General features: G+C 36.7%; 1 protein-coding gene across 7 annotated transcripts in view; it reads right to left on the minus strand.

The window, feature by feature from the left end:
* Positions 1 to 6,751: 6,751 nt before the first annotated feature.
* Positions 6,752 to 16,226, minus strand: part of RAB28 (RAB28, member RAS oncogene family) — a 73,198-nt gene continuing 63,723 nt past the window's right edge. The window contains exons 6-9 of one of the 7 annotated variants that reach the window (XR_011048422.1): positions 15,078 to 15,155; positions 10,722 to 10,777; positions 8,644 to 8,741; positions 7,650 to 7,736 (exon numbers count right to left, since the gene is read on the minus strand). Coding sequence is in view for 4 of the 7 variants with exons in the window: in XM_068403681.1 (XP_068259782.1) it covers positions 14,226 to 14,372; positions 15,078 to 15,155 (225 nt within the window). In the remaining 3 variants the exon portion in view is untranslated. The other 6 variants (XM_068403682.1, XR_011048421.1, XR_011048423.1 and 3 more) reach the window with 6 other exon arrangements.

The following is a 16,226-nucleotide window of genomic DNA, read 5'->3' on the forward strand; positions in this document are numbered from 1 at the left end:
TTGAACCTATTTGTTACCCAAAATACACCTGGTCCAGGCCTGCCCCGTGTGTTTGGCTACAAGGGGGACACCGTCAGACTGCACAGTTGCACAATGGAAGCATTAACAAGAATCCTAGATAATATTGCTTGATGCCTCCCGTGTCTGAACAAAGTATCAGCCAAAACTACAACTCCACCGCCACAGGACGCGAGCACAAGGACATTCCCACAAGTGTCCACGGCAGTCCTGCTGGGTGGAGTATTAGGATCACCCTGGAAAGGGTCCTGAGACACAGGCAGTGTAAGTGGTTTGTACAAAGAGGCATGCAGGAATCATTTGCACCTCCTCCAACTTGGCACCAGAGATGCCATTCTGCCAGTTTCCGTGGAAAACACACATCTCAGTGTCTGCTGCTGGGGACCTGGCTGCCCACCGGGTCCTCTTGATGGAGGAGACCAGAAAGCCATCTAATCAACTCAGCTGGTGACTATACGGAGACAGAGTTACACTCCAACTTTCAAAGGTTGGCCATTTAGTCAAAAAGTGATTAATCAAAAGAGAATTTAAGAGGATGAGGCTTAGCAGAATGATCGCGAAAAAAAGATGGGGAGCACTCTCTTAAGACTCTTGATTATATTAAATCTTAATTGTCACAAACACAAATTGTACTTCTAATTTGAGAATCTGTAACTGTTGAGTACAAGCGTATTTGCATCTCTGAATTTCTGGATGATAAAACTGGGAAAGAGGTTAAACTGAAAGACACCCATTTCCTTTCTTACATCAGTGCGTGATTCCTGAGGGATATGATTAGTTTCCGTGTAGTTTATACTAGGTTGTGAGCTCATTCACTCTTATAAATGGGTTGTCTGTATAATTGTTACCAATTACATGCAAATTGCTGCTAAATGGCACAGACAGCCCATTTGTGCCAAATGTTGGTTTACACTTTGCTCTCTTTCCAAGACAGTGGGGAGATAAAAAAGCAATTGGATTGATGAGTGAGATGTCAAAATTTCTCCTCAGTTTCCATTATGCAGTTAAACATTGCCTCACCATTCTTTGACAAATACTGGAATATATCCAGAAATCACACTTCATTTTTTCCAAGATGGTAATCAAATACCTCCCCAAATCTGAGCAAGAAGTACCGGCTCTTGTTTATCCTCCGTGTCAGATCTGCAATTCAGACACTACAAATGGGAGCTTGATATGTTTTCCTGCACTATCAGTCCAGTATTCAGTTTTCAATGAGACTTGCCAAGCGTCTCCAGATTCTTTTCTCTGTTTTTGATTCATTATGGATCTGAGGAACGTTTGTTCCAAAATAAGCAACTTGCCCAATGTCAAGTAAATGCTCTGATCACACAACTGAACCACTTTTCAACCTTCTTTTCTTTTTTTTTTTTTTGCAACTTCTGTGTCATTCATGCTAGGAGAAAGTAACAGAAAAGCAACCAAATATATGAGAAATACCTTTTTTCATTTTTTTTCTTTTTAACTCGGGAGTGGCTTTAGTTTATACCCTTTACAATAGGTAGAAAATTTAAGAAACAACACTGAAATTCCTGGAAGAACTTTAGCCTCAAAGGCATTTATTTCAATGGAGCCAGAATATGTGTCAGCAAAGTATGCCAGAATGTATTTAGCTTCAAGTGTGTACCTAAATTGCATGGACTTCAAGGGAACTTAAATATGTGCTTAATTTTAAGCATATGCTTAAGTGCTTTTGGTGAATAGTATTGAACCACAGCATTCACCTCTTTGCAAAGGAGAGAATGCTTTCCAAAGCAACATTTACTTCTCAGGGCACAGTGTGTGTCTTTTAAATCCTCCTTTGATGTTTCTTGGTCTACTTTGTTTTTAAAAGCTCACCAGAAATCAAAAAGGATTAGTAGGTCATGATCTTGCAAGCTACCTGGTATGGATCAGCCCGGGAAAGGACAGAAATGGAGTTTAGCTGGCAAAGAAAAAATGTTTGCCTGGAGCAGTTTTCAGCATCCAGTTTTCTGAGGCAAAAATTAGTAAAAATCAGTTTGGTATTTTATTTGGTATTTATAATCACTATCATTCTAAGCAATATTTTAGAAAAGAGAAGTAGAAAGCAGAATATAGGATATTTATCGGATCATAACAAGTAAATATTATTACTAATGTGTATTAAACACCTTCACCTATGTCAGTGATACCTCATACAACATAAGCAGTTTTGCCCACTCATCCTTAAAAGAAAAACTTTTCTGCACCAATGTATAATTACCACGTTTTGTTTTTTAAACAGGGACTTGAATTAATATTTTTACAAAACATTGCCAATATGACATTAGAGAGTAGAGGCAGAGAGAGTCTTGAAAGTGAAATTAAAAAAAGATCTGGATTCCTATTTCCTCCAGAATTCAGTGTTCTGAATGTGGTATCTGAGCAAACACGAGCTCTTGACCTCAAATCTATATTCTTCTCCGAGGTTCGTCCACTAGGATAAGGAACGCTGTGTCACGGTTAACTACAAAACAAACCTGAAACTGGTACCTTCTGAGGTTTGGTTCTGACCAGCCTTTGAAACAAGATTGCTTTCAGTCAATCGGTTATTTCTGCACTTGACATCACCCCCACATAAAACAAGGCAAATGGCCAATTAACTAACTGGAAGTTTTCCAGATCAAAATGGTGCCAAAATGAACGAAGATGAAGTGGAGTAGGGGAAAAAAAAAGTTTAAATTGGCTGAACAGTCAGCTCTCTATGGGAAGCTGAAAATAGAAATCGGTTCATGGAACTCAGGAGCTTCACTATCTTCTATTTGGGGAAGATCAAACTTCGGCATTTGCAAGTTAAACAGGGATCCCCAAGGCTTCCAGAGAGCACTTTATAAAAAGAGGTTTTATACAGGACCTGTGTATTTTGCAAATAAAACTGTAGCACATTAAATTCTAATCACATTCTATTCATAGCATCTGAAATCAGAGTAAAAATTTGCTTCCTACAGATAATTATCTGGACTGGAGTTTTAATCTCATATGTATGCCATTACCCCTACGCAAACATGGATAAACTTTGGGTTTTTCTTTTCAGCAGCATTCAGCTATTTTGACATTTTAAGTGGTTATGAGTTGGTTTTAAATAAAGACAGCCTAAAGAAATCAGACAATATGTTAAGCAGTAGTACTTGAACTGAGAAAGAAAAGAATACAACATTGTAGAATAACCTTTTTGCTTGGGAAATAATGCTCAAATTCCAGAAGGAAAAGTAGTTAATCACGTCAGCTTTGTAAATACAATTTCTATAAGTAAATGCCACTTTAAATACATCTTTCAGGCCGCTCATACAAACTCTTAAGCTACATCAGAAATGAATGCAAGTATTCAAAATAGGAAAAATTCTCCTGCAGAAAATTTCCCATTATTATAAAATTGTTAATTATGTTAAGGAACAGCGACAAAACATAAACAGGACAGTACAGTTCTGGTTAGATATACCAATATTTACTTTGAAAGGGTTGAAGACAACAGGTTATGGGGGATTTTGTTCTGCTTTCAGTCAGTTACAGCTGTTGGGCCAGCTCAGAGCAGTGATCCAGGCACGGCACAGGTACATAGCGACAAGGCTTCAGTGCCACTTGCTCTTCCCAGCGACACCTAAATCTTTGGTCTCAGATCAACACATGAAATAGGGACAGCTTCTAAACAGTACTCTCTACAACTTGTATGAAAAGGTCACAATCATTAATAAACAAAGATTATAAATCCTCTTTTGTGAAAAAGCAACAATATTCCTAACATAAATGTAAAAATGAAAAATATCATTTTGACTTTTAAACTGCCATCATCATCAAAAAGCAAAATAATAGCCAACTTTAAATATTACTATGATATTTTTCATTATAAAATTATTATAAAATTTTAGCTACCAGGTTCATTATCAGGTGAATTTGCCAGTGTTTACTCTGGCAAGCAAATTAGTTCTGCATTTAAAAGAAGCTGTCTGATCCAAAAGCCCTTTAGATCCAGTGAAACCCAAACAGTGCTTTATGGAACAGGTTTTTTTGGTAAATAGATGCCTAATGATGCAGATAGATAGCACCAACAATTTTCAAATTCCTCAAAAAAGCACACTTCACGTAATTTTTCTAGTGACCTTGTATATGTCCTTTAAATCTTTTTTTTTAAAAAAAAGTTATTCTGGTTAAAAAGAAGCCTCGTGTGTTTTCATAACTTTTATGGACTGTCAAAAGAATGATGTATTATGGGTGAACCCATAATGATGAACTTATCATGGGTTCTGGCACTCACAGAAGCTGGTCGTAAGGGAAAATACCTTCACACTGCTGTTTGTGAGAGACTCAATTTGACCCCACCAAATTTTAGAACCACGAAAGAGAAGAAATTGCATGAGTTTAATGACGCTTCAAATACATGTTTTAAAAGCAGTGGTAATCTAACATACATCCAGACACAATGTACCTATTGGTATCCACCACATCACACAAGACTGACCCTGGCGTGGAGCTGAACTTAGAAACAATTTTTAGCTGCAGAGCTGTTACTGAAATTATTAGTTTCAACAGCTCTGAGCAGGCAGATCGCTTCACCAGTGTGGATCTGTGTAAGATCAGGGCCTGAACATGTTTCTTCCCTCCATCTGGCCTCAGCTTCAGGAAAGAACATGCTGCCCCCTGCCTCCACCCCGCTCCCTATGTCAATGGTCATTAAGCATATGTCACCTCACTTTTGGAAAGCGCTGCGTTATTTAACTTCATTACTGTTTGTTGAATTGCTTTCAACCCATTCTCACCTTGCAAGAAACTTCTAAGTGCATTAATATGGCACATGCTTAAACTCTACTGTACGCGAATCATATGGATCAGCATGGGACATTACTTACAGAAGGAAACCACGCACAGGGCGGTGGCTCGACTGCCTCCCCCCTACACACCTCTCTGACTGAATTTGTTTCTATCCCTCCAGTCTCTAGATAGCCCTTGCCTTCCCTGCAAAACATTGTCTACTCCCTCTTTCCATGTTGCTTAATCCTCCAGAATTCTCTCTGACATTTCTGCTCAGCCTGGTGAAACTTGGGCCATAGCGATGGCAAAGGCACCCCTGAATTTTCAACTACAGCTGCTGCAGCACTTCAAAGGCAGCTACCACAGCTAAGGATTTAGAACTGCAGCTGGAATCCGAAGGCTCAGGGTGCGGTCCCCAGGGCTGAGCAAAAAAAAAGAGCAAAGCTCATTTGTAAGGATTAAAACATGGACAGGTAATGGATCTAAATGGGGCAGCTAGGGTAGGGAAAGGCAAGGAGAGTGGAAGTCAGTATACAATACAGAAATTCTGAGGAGGTTAAGAGGGGCAGAAAAAGGAGGGGCTGGGGGCACAGAAGGCAAGAGATTCCTGGTTAGTGTAAATAATATACATGTATGTTAGGGAGGAAGAATGAGAGCAGCTTGGAAATGTAAACAAAAATATCTTCAGAGGAGGTAGGGCTTTAACATAGAAAATGGTGAAAAGATCAATGAGAATAAAACACAAAAAGATGTACAAGTCAAAGACAGCTAGAAAAACAGGCACTGAGAATCAAAGACCGTGATGAGACGGAAACTAAAATCCATCTGTAAAGTAGCTTGGACTGGGACATGCATCACAGCCTTCATACTGCAGGATTACCCCAAATGTAAAAGCAAAAGTTTTTTATGATTCAGGGTAATAGTGGGCTCTGCATATTAAAGTTATGAAAAAGCATTTTCTTCTGAAAAGTAAGATTACAGAAGTTTTTAAGAGAAAAGCAGTTTGGTTTTTAAGATCATGCTACATATTATTTGGGAAGCAGGACTATGCAGTTGACCCACATGCACTAGAGAAAGACGGCTCCAGCCCTCTAGCTGAGCCAGGCTGTGCTCAGCTCCTCAGAGAACATTTGAATATACAGGCAGAGTTCAGGACACAAACACACCAAGAAATCCAAGGGTTCAAAAAAACTCACCACATGTTCTGGAGGGCATAAACTTGTAAACTTATCATCTACTTCAGAAAAACTGTTTGAACAGAAGTTCTCACCTGGTGGTAGTGGAAGACAGCTCACCTTTCAGTTGCATTTAACTATAAGGTGAAACTATGCAGTGGGACGTGAACTATGCAGTGGGACAGAAGCAAGAACACAGACTGTAACCCTAGCATAAATAATTTACTGCAAATTCACACCTACCTCAGTGCAGAATTATTTCTCAGTATCTCAGCTTGTTTCTTAGAATTTCCCACATTTGAATGATAAAATATTACAACACTAAGTCATTACATGTAGTTATAAAACTATGTGTCAAGCTGCGTGTTGAATGGTTTAAAAATTAACACAGTTTTTCAATGAACTTGGAATATACCAAAATAATAACAAATAGCACAGTTTTGCCATCTGCAATCTTTTTTTTTAACAAAGTTAAAATAGTTCAACTATTTTATTAAACTACTAATAATTTAATAGTTCCAACTACTAAGCACTCGCTTGAACAGCTTAATAGGAACAGTCACTTGAAGGACCTTATAATTTTCACTTGTGATATACAAGCTTCCTTCACTCAGCCTTATTAATTTTCTAAATCTCCACATGTTTTGTTGTACTTTATAAGAAAACACATTCTAGAGTTAAAACAGGAAAAGATTTCTAGTTTGGAATCAGGTTGGCTTAATTTTTTTTTCTCCCCGTAGCTTTCTATTCAGATGTGCCAGCAGAGAACTGCATGTCTGTAAAAGACTGCTAGAAAAGGAACAGAGGAGAAATATGATGATCACAGAGCAGACAGCTTTTTATTTGTCATTTACTCTGAACTAGAAAGTAGGGAGTATCAGGCCAAAAGACATTCAGTTAGTTATTAAAAATGACTGATCTTAATTGATCTATCAACAGGTTCTAATGCATGCTGAAAATATCGCTCAACATTTACAGCCCAAACTGTTGACTGAGGTTCATCCATATTCATGAAGACATATGAGCCTATCTACTACAGCAAGTAATGCTGATGTGGTAATAAAAATACACAAAAAACACTAGCATTTTTCAGAGCATCCATGAAGACAACTTGAGACTTCAGAAAAGCAACTATTTTTATATTACAGCTTTATTTCAAGCACTGGTTCTTACTGGATACAATTTATACATTTTGAACTATGTGTATATATTAATGGAATACTTTCCAAATTATCCCTAGACAAAATATATTATGTGCTTAAAATTATTCCAGCAATAGCTTTTCCAAGTTACATTTTGCTGAGTGTTAAAGAGAAAAAAATTTTAAAAATGCTTTGGCAAAATACCCTTCCATGGTGACGTCTTTAGAAGTATTCTGAATGCAGGACTTTTTCATCCATTTTTATTCCAGTATCAGCCAAACAGATAGGAGGAAACATATAAACACAGTTATACTGCTTTATTTAAATATAAGTTAAAAGAATATAGGTCTTAACTTTTTGAAGTGTGTGGTCTCATGTTTGAATTTCAGCCAGTCAAAAAACTGCCCACAGCTTCTCAACGTACAATGGTGCAACACGTTTTTGAAACCTCTAATTGCATTGCTGCGATCGTCACTGTTAAAACAAAGTTCCTGGTAATCCCAAAGCCTGTGTCAAGGTAGGAGGACGGCCAAAGGTACCAAAACAAAGAAGAATAGCATGGTCATTGAACTGCACACATTGAGCTTCTAGGAGGATTAACGGTTCTTGTCACAGGCTCTTGGCTGTAGTTGACAATATCTGCCTTCACCACCCTCTGTCATAAAAGAAAACACAGTAACAATCAGAAAATATAATCTTCATGCTGGCAAAGCATTCAACAGATATTTTACTGTGAAATATGAAGGTAAAAAAATTAGGCAAAACAGACACTGTTGTTTTTTCATTACCTTACAGAAAGTCTTATCAGGTGCTAATTCTCATTCTAAATACCAGTTTATCCATACTAAGCAGAAGGAAGTGCCTTGGTAGGTTTTCACAACACTACAAATGGAACATGAATTTTTTGTAAAAGGAATGAATACAGTTTTACTTCCATGAAAATTGTTCTGTATGGAAATAATAAAACAGTATTTGTTTACAAAGACTATGGTGTGCATTCTTTAAGAATAATTGCCTAAATTGTAATTGGAAATTCTACTAAGTTTGTCTTTCCGTCTTTACTCCAAGCACTTCACAGGACAGAATTCAAAACAAATTCCAAATATAACAATATTTCAAAAAAGCTTTGATAGGCAGACTGACTAAAGACTAAACATAAAAAGAACCTCTGCATACCATAAATATTTCTTTTCTAATACAGATCTAACAGATATTACCCATTCTATTCACAAAACATTTGATAAGACTGTTGTTCTCTCCTATATGAGGAGAAGGAAATGAAATTCCAATTTTGTGTCCATTTCCATCTGAGGCAGTTATGTAACATTTTGAATACACAGCACTGAAGGACCTTCATAATACAGCAACATGAAGTATTTCAAAGTTTCTATGAACTATCGGGTTATTAGAAACACCATGTAATTGCACACAGAGTTCCAAGTTAACATATTATTACAAGTGCTTACAGACACAAAATATATTTTTCCAATAGAACTTACTGTAACAGTTGTTCATGTAAAAGCAATGCAGCTTGAAAAAAACCCCAAGTTTTCCATCAATACCTGAACTACTGCATTGAGCAGACTTTGCTCTGGGAGTTGGAAGTGTGATGTTGGTTATCTTCTTCAGGGTATTTCACTAGTTCTGCCCTGACAACATGCTGTTAATCATGTATCAACATAATGTATAGAAGGCAAGGAGGAGAATGTAGGAGAAAAGAGAAGGAAAAAAAATGGAGAGATTGATCAGTAGTTGAAAAGAATGAACGAAAGACATAAAAAGACTATGTAGAAGCAAAACGAAAGTGCATTTCTTTTCAGGCCTTATGCTGATACAAGAGCAACATGTCTAGCTGAAAGTGTCACTGTCAGCACCAGGGCTGCTTCTCAAGCTTCTCCAAGGACATGCCCTTTCAAAGCACCAAACTGAAATGTTCATACATGCAATCAACGGAAGTGTATTAAAGCCAGAGAAGGACAGAATAAAAAGGCAGGCAATTCAGTGGAAGAAAAGATGACAATGGCCTATTCCTTTAAGTCTAGGGTACTTAAATATTACATTAGTCAGGTCCCTATCAACAATTGTAACACGTGCATTAGATGTACACATGCATCTTTTCCATAACTATCGCATTATAACTAAATAGATAATCAAAAACAGTGACATAAATTAACAACCTCACATCTAAGCGCTGCAAAGCTTTGATTTTTCTTTACTTCACATAAAAATAAAAGGCTTTAATTTTTTCCCTTAAAGACAAACAAAACTGTTGAAAGTTTTCTCACTATTAATACAGTGTTCATGCAAAGGGGAGAAAAATTCATAGAACAATTTCAGCAAAGAAGTAACAGAGGAGGTAGGTCTGCTATGAAAGATACCCTAAATCTGTTTAATAATATTTTCTTAAGTACTTCAACTTTCACACAACATATTTTCAAGGTTAAAATTAATGGATAAATGAATAAATATTATTATTTTAAAGGAAACTACATAAACTGGATTATATGAAAATATAAACAGTATATGTTAAAGATTACCTCTGTAAATAAAACCTCTATGTCAAACAAGCAACAATAATTGAATTGGCTGGTAAGGGATCTGGATTTATTAGCTGCTGATGTACTCTTCTTGAGTTTAATTGATCACAGTCATATTATCTTATCTAGTGGACAACACTCATGATTTACTGGACTCCTGGCCTGATGTTATCATGGGAAAGGTTGCCAAATCCCATGTAAGGCAGTAGTAGGAGCTTTAGCATTAAACAGTTATCTGACCTCACAGGACCTAGTTTCTTCATACCAATCTTTTGACTAGAGCTGAGGGAGGGGAAAAAAAAAGTCTTGCAATCAGTAGGCAATTAATTGTTCCTCAAAACATTGGTCTAAATCCCATTCTGTAAACACAGGCAGGTTAGTGACCCACGCTTAGACACGCTGTAGCAAGAAAACTGACTATCATAAATGACGTGGATTTTCTAAAGGAATTTCATCTAAGTAAGAGTAAAAAAATACCACTGAAACATTTCTTTTATTAACTTCAGGGTAATTAAAAACTTGGGATTCTTTGTATCAGTTTCTGTGTCAGGCATACCATTGCCATGGCTCAAACCACTGTCAATAATGAGAAATAACCTTTCTTGGTGCAGGTGCTCTGAATTCCAGATATGACTTATCTGCCAAACATTTTATTGTACAAAGCTGGCACACACACCCTAGTTTGCTGAGCTGGAATTTAGTTAAAGAGAAAACTACACATCACTTACAAAAATGCTAGCTCTTGCACATGCCAAGGAACAAAGCTGTACCCCATGCAGTTTTTACACTACGCTTGAAAGCAAAAAATATAGAAAGAAAAAGATTTCATTAGTAAAGGGAGCTATTTCCTCAAATTTCATCAGACCCTTGCGATTTAAAAGGGAGAGTATTTTGAGGACTGAAAATAAGTCAGAATCTGCAATTTTCTTACTTTGGAACTGTTCCACTTCAAAAACATGCTCTACTTTCCAGTCACGCATAAAGAGTAATCTAGTTCTTTGTCTCACCACAGTTTTGACCAAATAAAGGTTTGATTAACAGCTATCTCAGCATGTTAACAGACAAGGTTTTGTAGCTCTAGCTGCGATAGTTTAAAAACTTACCACCCCCAAATGTCTGTCCTATTCCTCTGCTGGAGATCACCGCTGCCAAAGGAGAGCTGGTGGAATGTAACGTGTACTTGCACCTCATCCGCTTCAGCACAAAGTCTGGCAGCTTCACTTAAAAACAACTTTCAGCAGCAGTTTAAGCTAAGATGCTAAACTTCACCCTGATGTGGCCAAGGCACATGATCACCTTCCATTTTCTGATTCTGCTGTGGAAGTGATAAATTCCAGCAAAAGGGCAGTAACAAATAGCTTGGGTTTCATTAACATCTTAAACTGCTGCAGCTGTTTTCTAAAACAATGCGTGGCAAATAATTCAATTTCTAAGGCTTGTTTTTGCAGTTAATTAACAGAAGTTTTGCTGTTAATTTGAAGGGGACCAAGAACCCCGTTCACTTTCCACAAGAGCTTCTGCAGTTCTGCCAGTCATCAAAGCTCAGAAGTGATGAGTCAAGCACCACAAATCCATACAAGTTAAAATAATGTGCTTGGGATTCCTATTACTTATTTCTAATCACCTGTGAGTCACTTCTAAGATCTTCCTAGAGACTATGACAATTATAATTGATTTTAAACACAAAAAATATGATCTCCAGGCATAAAATCAGAAATGTGAAAAATAATTTTTAAAGAGTATTCTCAAAATTATACAGTCAGTAATAATGAAGAAATGCATAATAAAAAATAATTCACGTATAGCATTTCACTGTTGGCATTTTACACAAACTCAGTATTTCAACTTATACTTTGTTACCACATAGACTGAATGAAGACATCTGATGTTCTCTGACAAACATATTCAAGCAATAACCTGCTCATTTTTCAAAATGAGGAAACCTCACATTACACAAAATATGGAAAATTCAAAGATATAATCCAGTGTGTAAATAGTGCACACTTGTAAAAACTGAAACATATTTTACTCTTTGTTTAAAAATTAAACCTAAGTCAACACTAGCTTACTTACTGATTTAAGGACGAGTCACACTTACTATTGCATTTTTGAATTTGTTTCTTTATAGCATTTATCTAGCATCCATCTATCTATCCATCTACTTTCATAGTCCAATAGCTACAGTATTACATGCCTAAAAATTTTAAGGAACACATTCCCATAACTGTTCCACAATTTAAGGAAGCCTTGTGCCCATTTTACAGATGGAGGGAAAACCCCACCACCACACTAAGGAACCTGTACCTGTCATACAAAGTCTGTGGTAAACCAGAAACCTAGTAATGGCAACATCATCTACCACCACCTCCTTCCAGCCAAGAGACCAGCTCCATGCTTTTGGGAAACAGCATGAACACATTACTTTAATTAGTCTTTTCCAGTGCAGACTAATAAATTTCTCTCAAGAAATGTCCTTCTGTTCATCTCCCTGAGGATATGAAGGTTAAAGTTTTCCTTCTCCAGTTTTATGTTGAGACTTTACCTCTCCTATCTTAAGAAGTGACCAAGGTATTTAGTTCCATACAACAATGAACCTTCAGATACAATTAACAGACAGACACTCCAATACAATTCCCATCGGTTCCTCACTGACTCAAATTTGGCCAATTCCTACAGCCCACTCAAAATAGCACTCTGAAAGGAAGCAAATGTTTTACTTGTAACAAAGAACTATTGCTCGTTCAGAACAAATTGAAATTACCCTTGATTAGTAGAACCTTCCAAAGTCAGGCAGTTGCTTTCCAGCTCTCACTCTTTAGCTACATGCACAGCGTAGCACCACATAGTGACTTCTGCTGTACCTGAACGGTGACAACCTGACCTGTCCAACTTCATTTACCAGCTTTGTTTCTACTTTTGTTTGTTTTTTGTTGTTGTTCTTGGGTTTTGGGAGGTTTTTTTTTTTAATCGCTATAGCTTGGATTCACAGTATCAGTAACATGTGGGCCACAGTGAGTATTTAATTTATGCATATTAACTATTTATAGGCTGTTGCTACTGCAGTTTGCATAATACCAACTTTGATCCACATATTGCATATTCCATTGATCTGCTCGACAAAATTAAAAATTGTTATTAGGAAGAAGTCTACTTAAAGCCAATACCAATGTGACATAGAAAGTTATGTACTCGAGTCAGGGCTCTATAGAGGTTCTTACGTTAAAAACATCCTTAAAAGAGACACTTTCTTTAGAAAGCTACAATTTTCTGTATAACTCCGTTTCTCATATTCTCTTTTTAATTTAAGGTATTTGCATACCTATCTACAAGCTTACACCTGAGTTACAGGAACACAACACCACACAGAACAGAGAGGTCTAAGACTGATGTTCCAGTGCTAGCTAAACAACCAAAGAAAAATTAAAGAACTCTTATGTGCTGAATTATTTACATGCAAATAATCATAGAGCTCAGAACAATAGATGGATGGTGCCTTAGTGGTAAAAGATCAATGAAAAGACACAATATTTCTCTACCTATAAATTACAGCTTTTCGAAGCTCCTTAGCTCTGCTTGTTAGGTATGCACTATATTTTACCATTTTACTGTTTGCAATACAGTTTTCTAGTTAACCACTTCAACACAGATTGTAAACACTGCTGTGGAAAAGCACTTTCAGAAATTACATATTTATTGTATATTCCAAAAAGCAGGAGACCAAGCTGTACATAAGAAATGGTCTGCCTTTCTTTTAAATAAACTTGCTGACTTACTTTGTGGTACTTGTTTAACGTTGGTAGTAACTAGCAGTTCCAGGATATTACACCACTAGAACAGCTACCTTTTGATTCAATAAGTAAATTTAAAATAAGTGCATTGTAATCTCAAACGTCATTATATAGTAAGGGTTGCCTCGTTAGTATAATCCTTGTTTTTGAGGTTTCTGAAACTGGGTTTGTATAAAATCTTTTTGCTTTAAACCTATGCACACAGTTTCCTGGCAGGAAAATTATTTTTAGAAGCAGGAGCTAGGAAGAAGGAGGTGGTAAGGGAAAAGGGGCTATATTAGAAAACCTCTTGCTTGATTGCTTATTTGAACAATTAACACATTTTTGATCTCCTAACTTTCGCTGATAAAAACTAAGTGACTTCCAAGTCTGGTAGATACAGTTGAACAAGTACTCACATTTTAATTAATATAGTTACAGTTCAAATTTTTAAAAATAGTGAAAACATCTTTTCCCCACTAATTTGTAAGGTCATAAAACAATGTTCTCATTAGAGCTATTTTGCATGCATCAATTACTGAACAGCATGAACTGCAACAAAGCTCTGCTACAATTCAGCGCAGGACATGCAGCAGGGTTTTGCCATGCGTTCACAGTGAAATCGCTATATTCACATCCCTAACTCACTGCTATAAGAGTGACCAATGTAAGAGAACGGAGGACAGTCTTCTCGATGATCTTCCCACCTATTGCTGGGAAACATTCTCCTCTCTCTCAGCCCTTTCTTACTGTAGAGGAAATGGCAGAAAATCCCCAAGATAACACTCATAATGCAAAGAACAAAACACAAAATGCAAGGGCAGAAACTATGCAGCTCCTTTAGGGGGAGATTATTTGGGACTGGTACAGTAAGAAAAATAATTGCAGATACCAGGGAGCCATAACAGCTACCCGAACACATGATGCCACAGGTCTGCCTGCTGTTGAGAACAGGTATATTGAACCAGAATAGGATTCATTTCTCATCTGCACATAGGAATAAAATAGGAAATAGTGATTACAGAGTCAATATTTCTGGCCCAAGGCAGACTGTCACTACGGAGGAAAGTATTCTTGTCCTGTATTATACAGGTACACCATGAAAACTAAAATCTGAGATTAACCAAACACAGGATTTGACATAGTTAATTCCTGACTCTGTGATTGACAAATATTATTTTTTTCTGTATGACTACAATGAAGACTAATTTAGAACATTTCCACTCACAGAAGTTTATGGGTTCTATCACTTAAATTTGTAGTGTTCCAAAATGAAATCCGTTTTCAAATATGTAAAGTATATAAAAGAGAATAATTATCATTAAAACTGTATCTGACATCAATGTACAGTAATTAACATATATATGAGCGTCTTCCATGATACCTGTATATGCATGCATATAGAGAGGTTTTAATTTCTAAAACAATTTTAAATACTATTTTTAAACAATTAGCTTTCAAACTCAAGATTTTTCCTAATTTTTTGAACATACATTTTCTTGTTTCAGCAAGTTTATCATGATGGATAAATAAAGAATTATTATATTTTAAAAAGCTGTTGTGAAAGTAAATAATTGTCTTCAGAACAACAGATGCATCTTGCTTTAAAGGACAGTTACTAATTTGCAATGAGATTATGTTTTTAATACTAAATAAAATACCAAGAAAAAACACGTATTTGTGGAAAATCACCTGTGATTGTTCCAATTCTGCTTTGTTTAATTTGATGCCAAGTATGTCAGCAGCAATTCTCTGAAAACACAGAAAGACCTATGGAAAAAAAAAATTGCTTTTAAATGATTAAAAACGGACATCCTTGAGGTTCTTTCAAATATATCAAACCATTCTTGAACTGTAAACAATGAGATATACAAAATTATGACCGGTGCAAAACAGATCTGAAAATAACCTCATCTGGTACATTCAATTTTGTTTAAAAATTGGAGCAAACTACTCAACAATGGTACAAAGAATGAACAGTATGCTGGATTGTTAAGCAACACTTCTACTTTGCCTCCAGAGACTTAAGTTTAAACAAGCTTTTACACAACCCACCTCTCAAATACTACTCTCAGTGCTATAAAATATGAATAAGGGTATTCACTAATGTTTAGCACAAAAATATATTACCAGTGTATTGTGCAATAGAGATGTAGGTTTCTGATATTGAGACCAACAGAACTGGGCATCAACATCACCAAAATTTCTACTGCACACGTTTAAAAAACATTAGCAATACGAAAGCCAAGCAATTATACATTTGTTCTGAAGAGTCTTGCAAAACACTATGAGTGTTATACTGAACTGAAGTTATCTAGGAAACAAGCAAGATGGTGTACAGCACACACCAGCCTAGCAGAGTGAGACTTTGGACATGGTTTAACAGATAACATGGGGTGGCAATGCTATCTTTAATACCTCCTTTACTTCATCTCAATCCAGTCCACCGATCTTACTGTTTAGGCAGCTGCATTTTAAATGAGATTAAAGAACACAACAGATGTTAAAGAGGAGCAGCTTAAGCTTGCGCTGCTTCTGAACACCATATTGTCAAGCTACACATTATACTTTATCTACATGGTTATTCAACTGAGCTCACAATATAAACTACTGTCCTGGTTTAGCCCAAACCAGGCCAATTAGTCTTAGAGAAACCAAGGTCACTGCTAAATTCCTCACTGCTTATGAGTGAAGAGCCAAAGGGGGGTCGCACCTGCAGGGAGGAGCAGACAGGGCAGGTGACCCAAGATTGACCAACGAGGTATTCCATCCCATACACGTCATTCTCACTTTCCTATTTATCACTAACCCACTGCCTCCTGGAGGTGGGGCCCAGGAGGG

The sequence above is a fragment of the Nyctibius grandis genome, chromosome 6, assembly GCF_013368605.1.
Source record: "Nyctibius grandis isolate bNycGra1 chromosome 6, bNycGra1.pri, whole genome shotgun sequence".
Classification (NCBI taxonomy): Eukaryota; Metazoa; Chordata; class Aves; order Nyctibiiformes; family Nyctibiidae; genus Nyctibius; species Nyctibius grandis.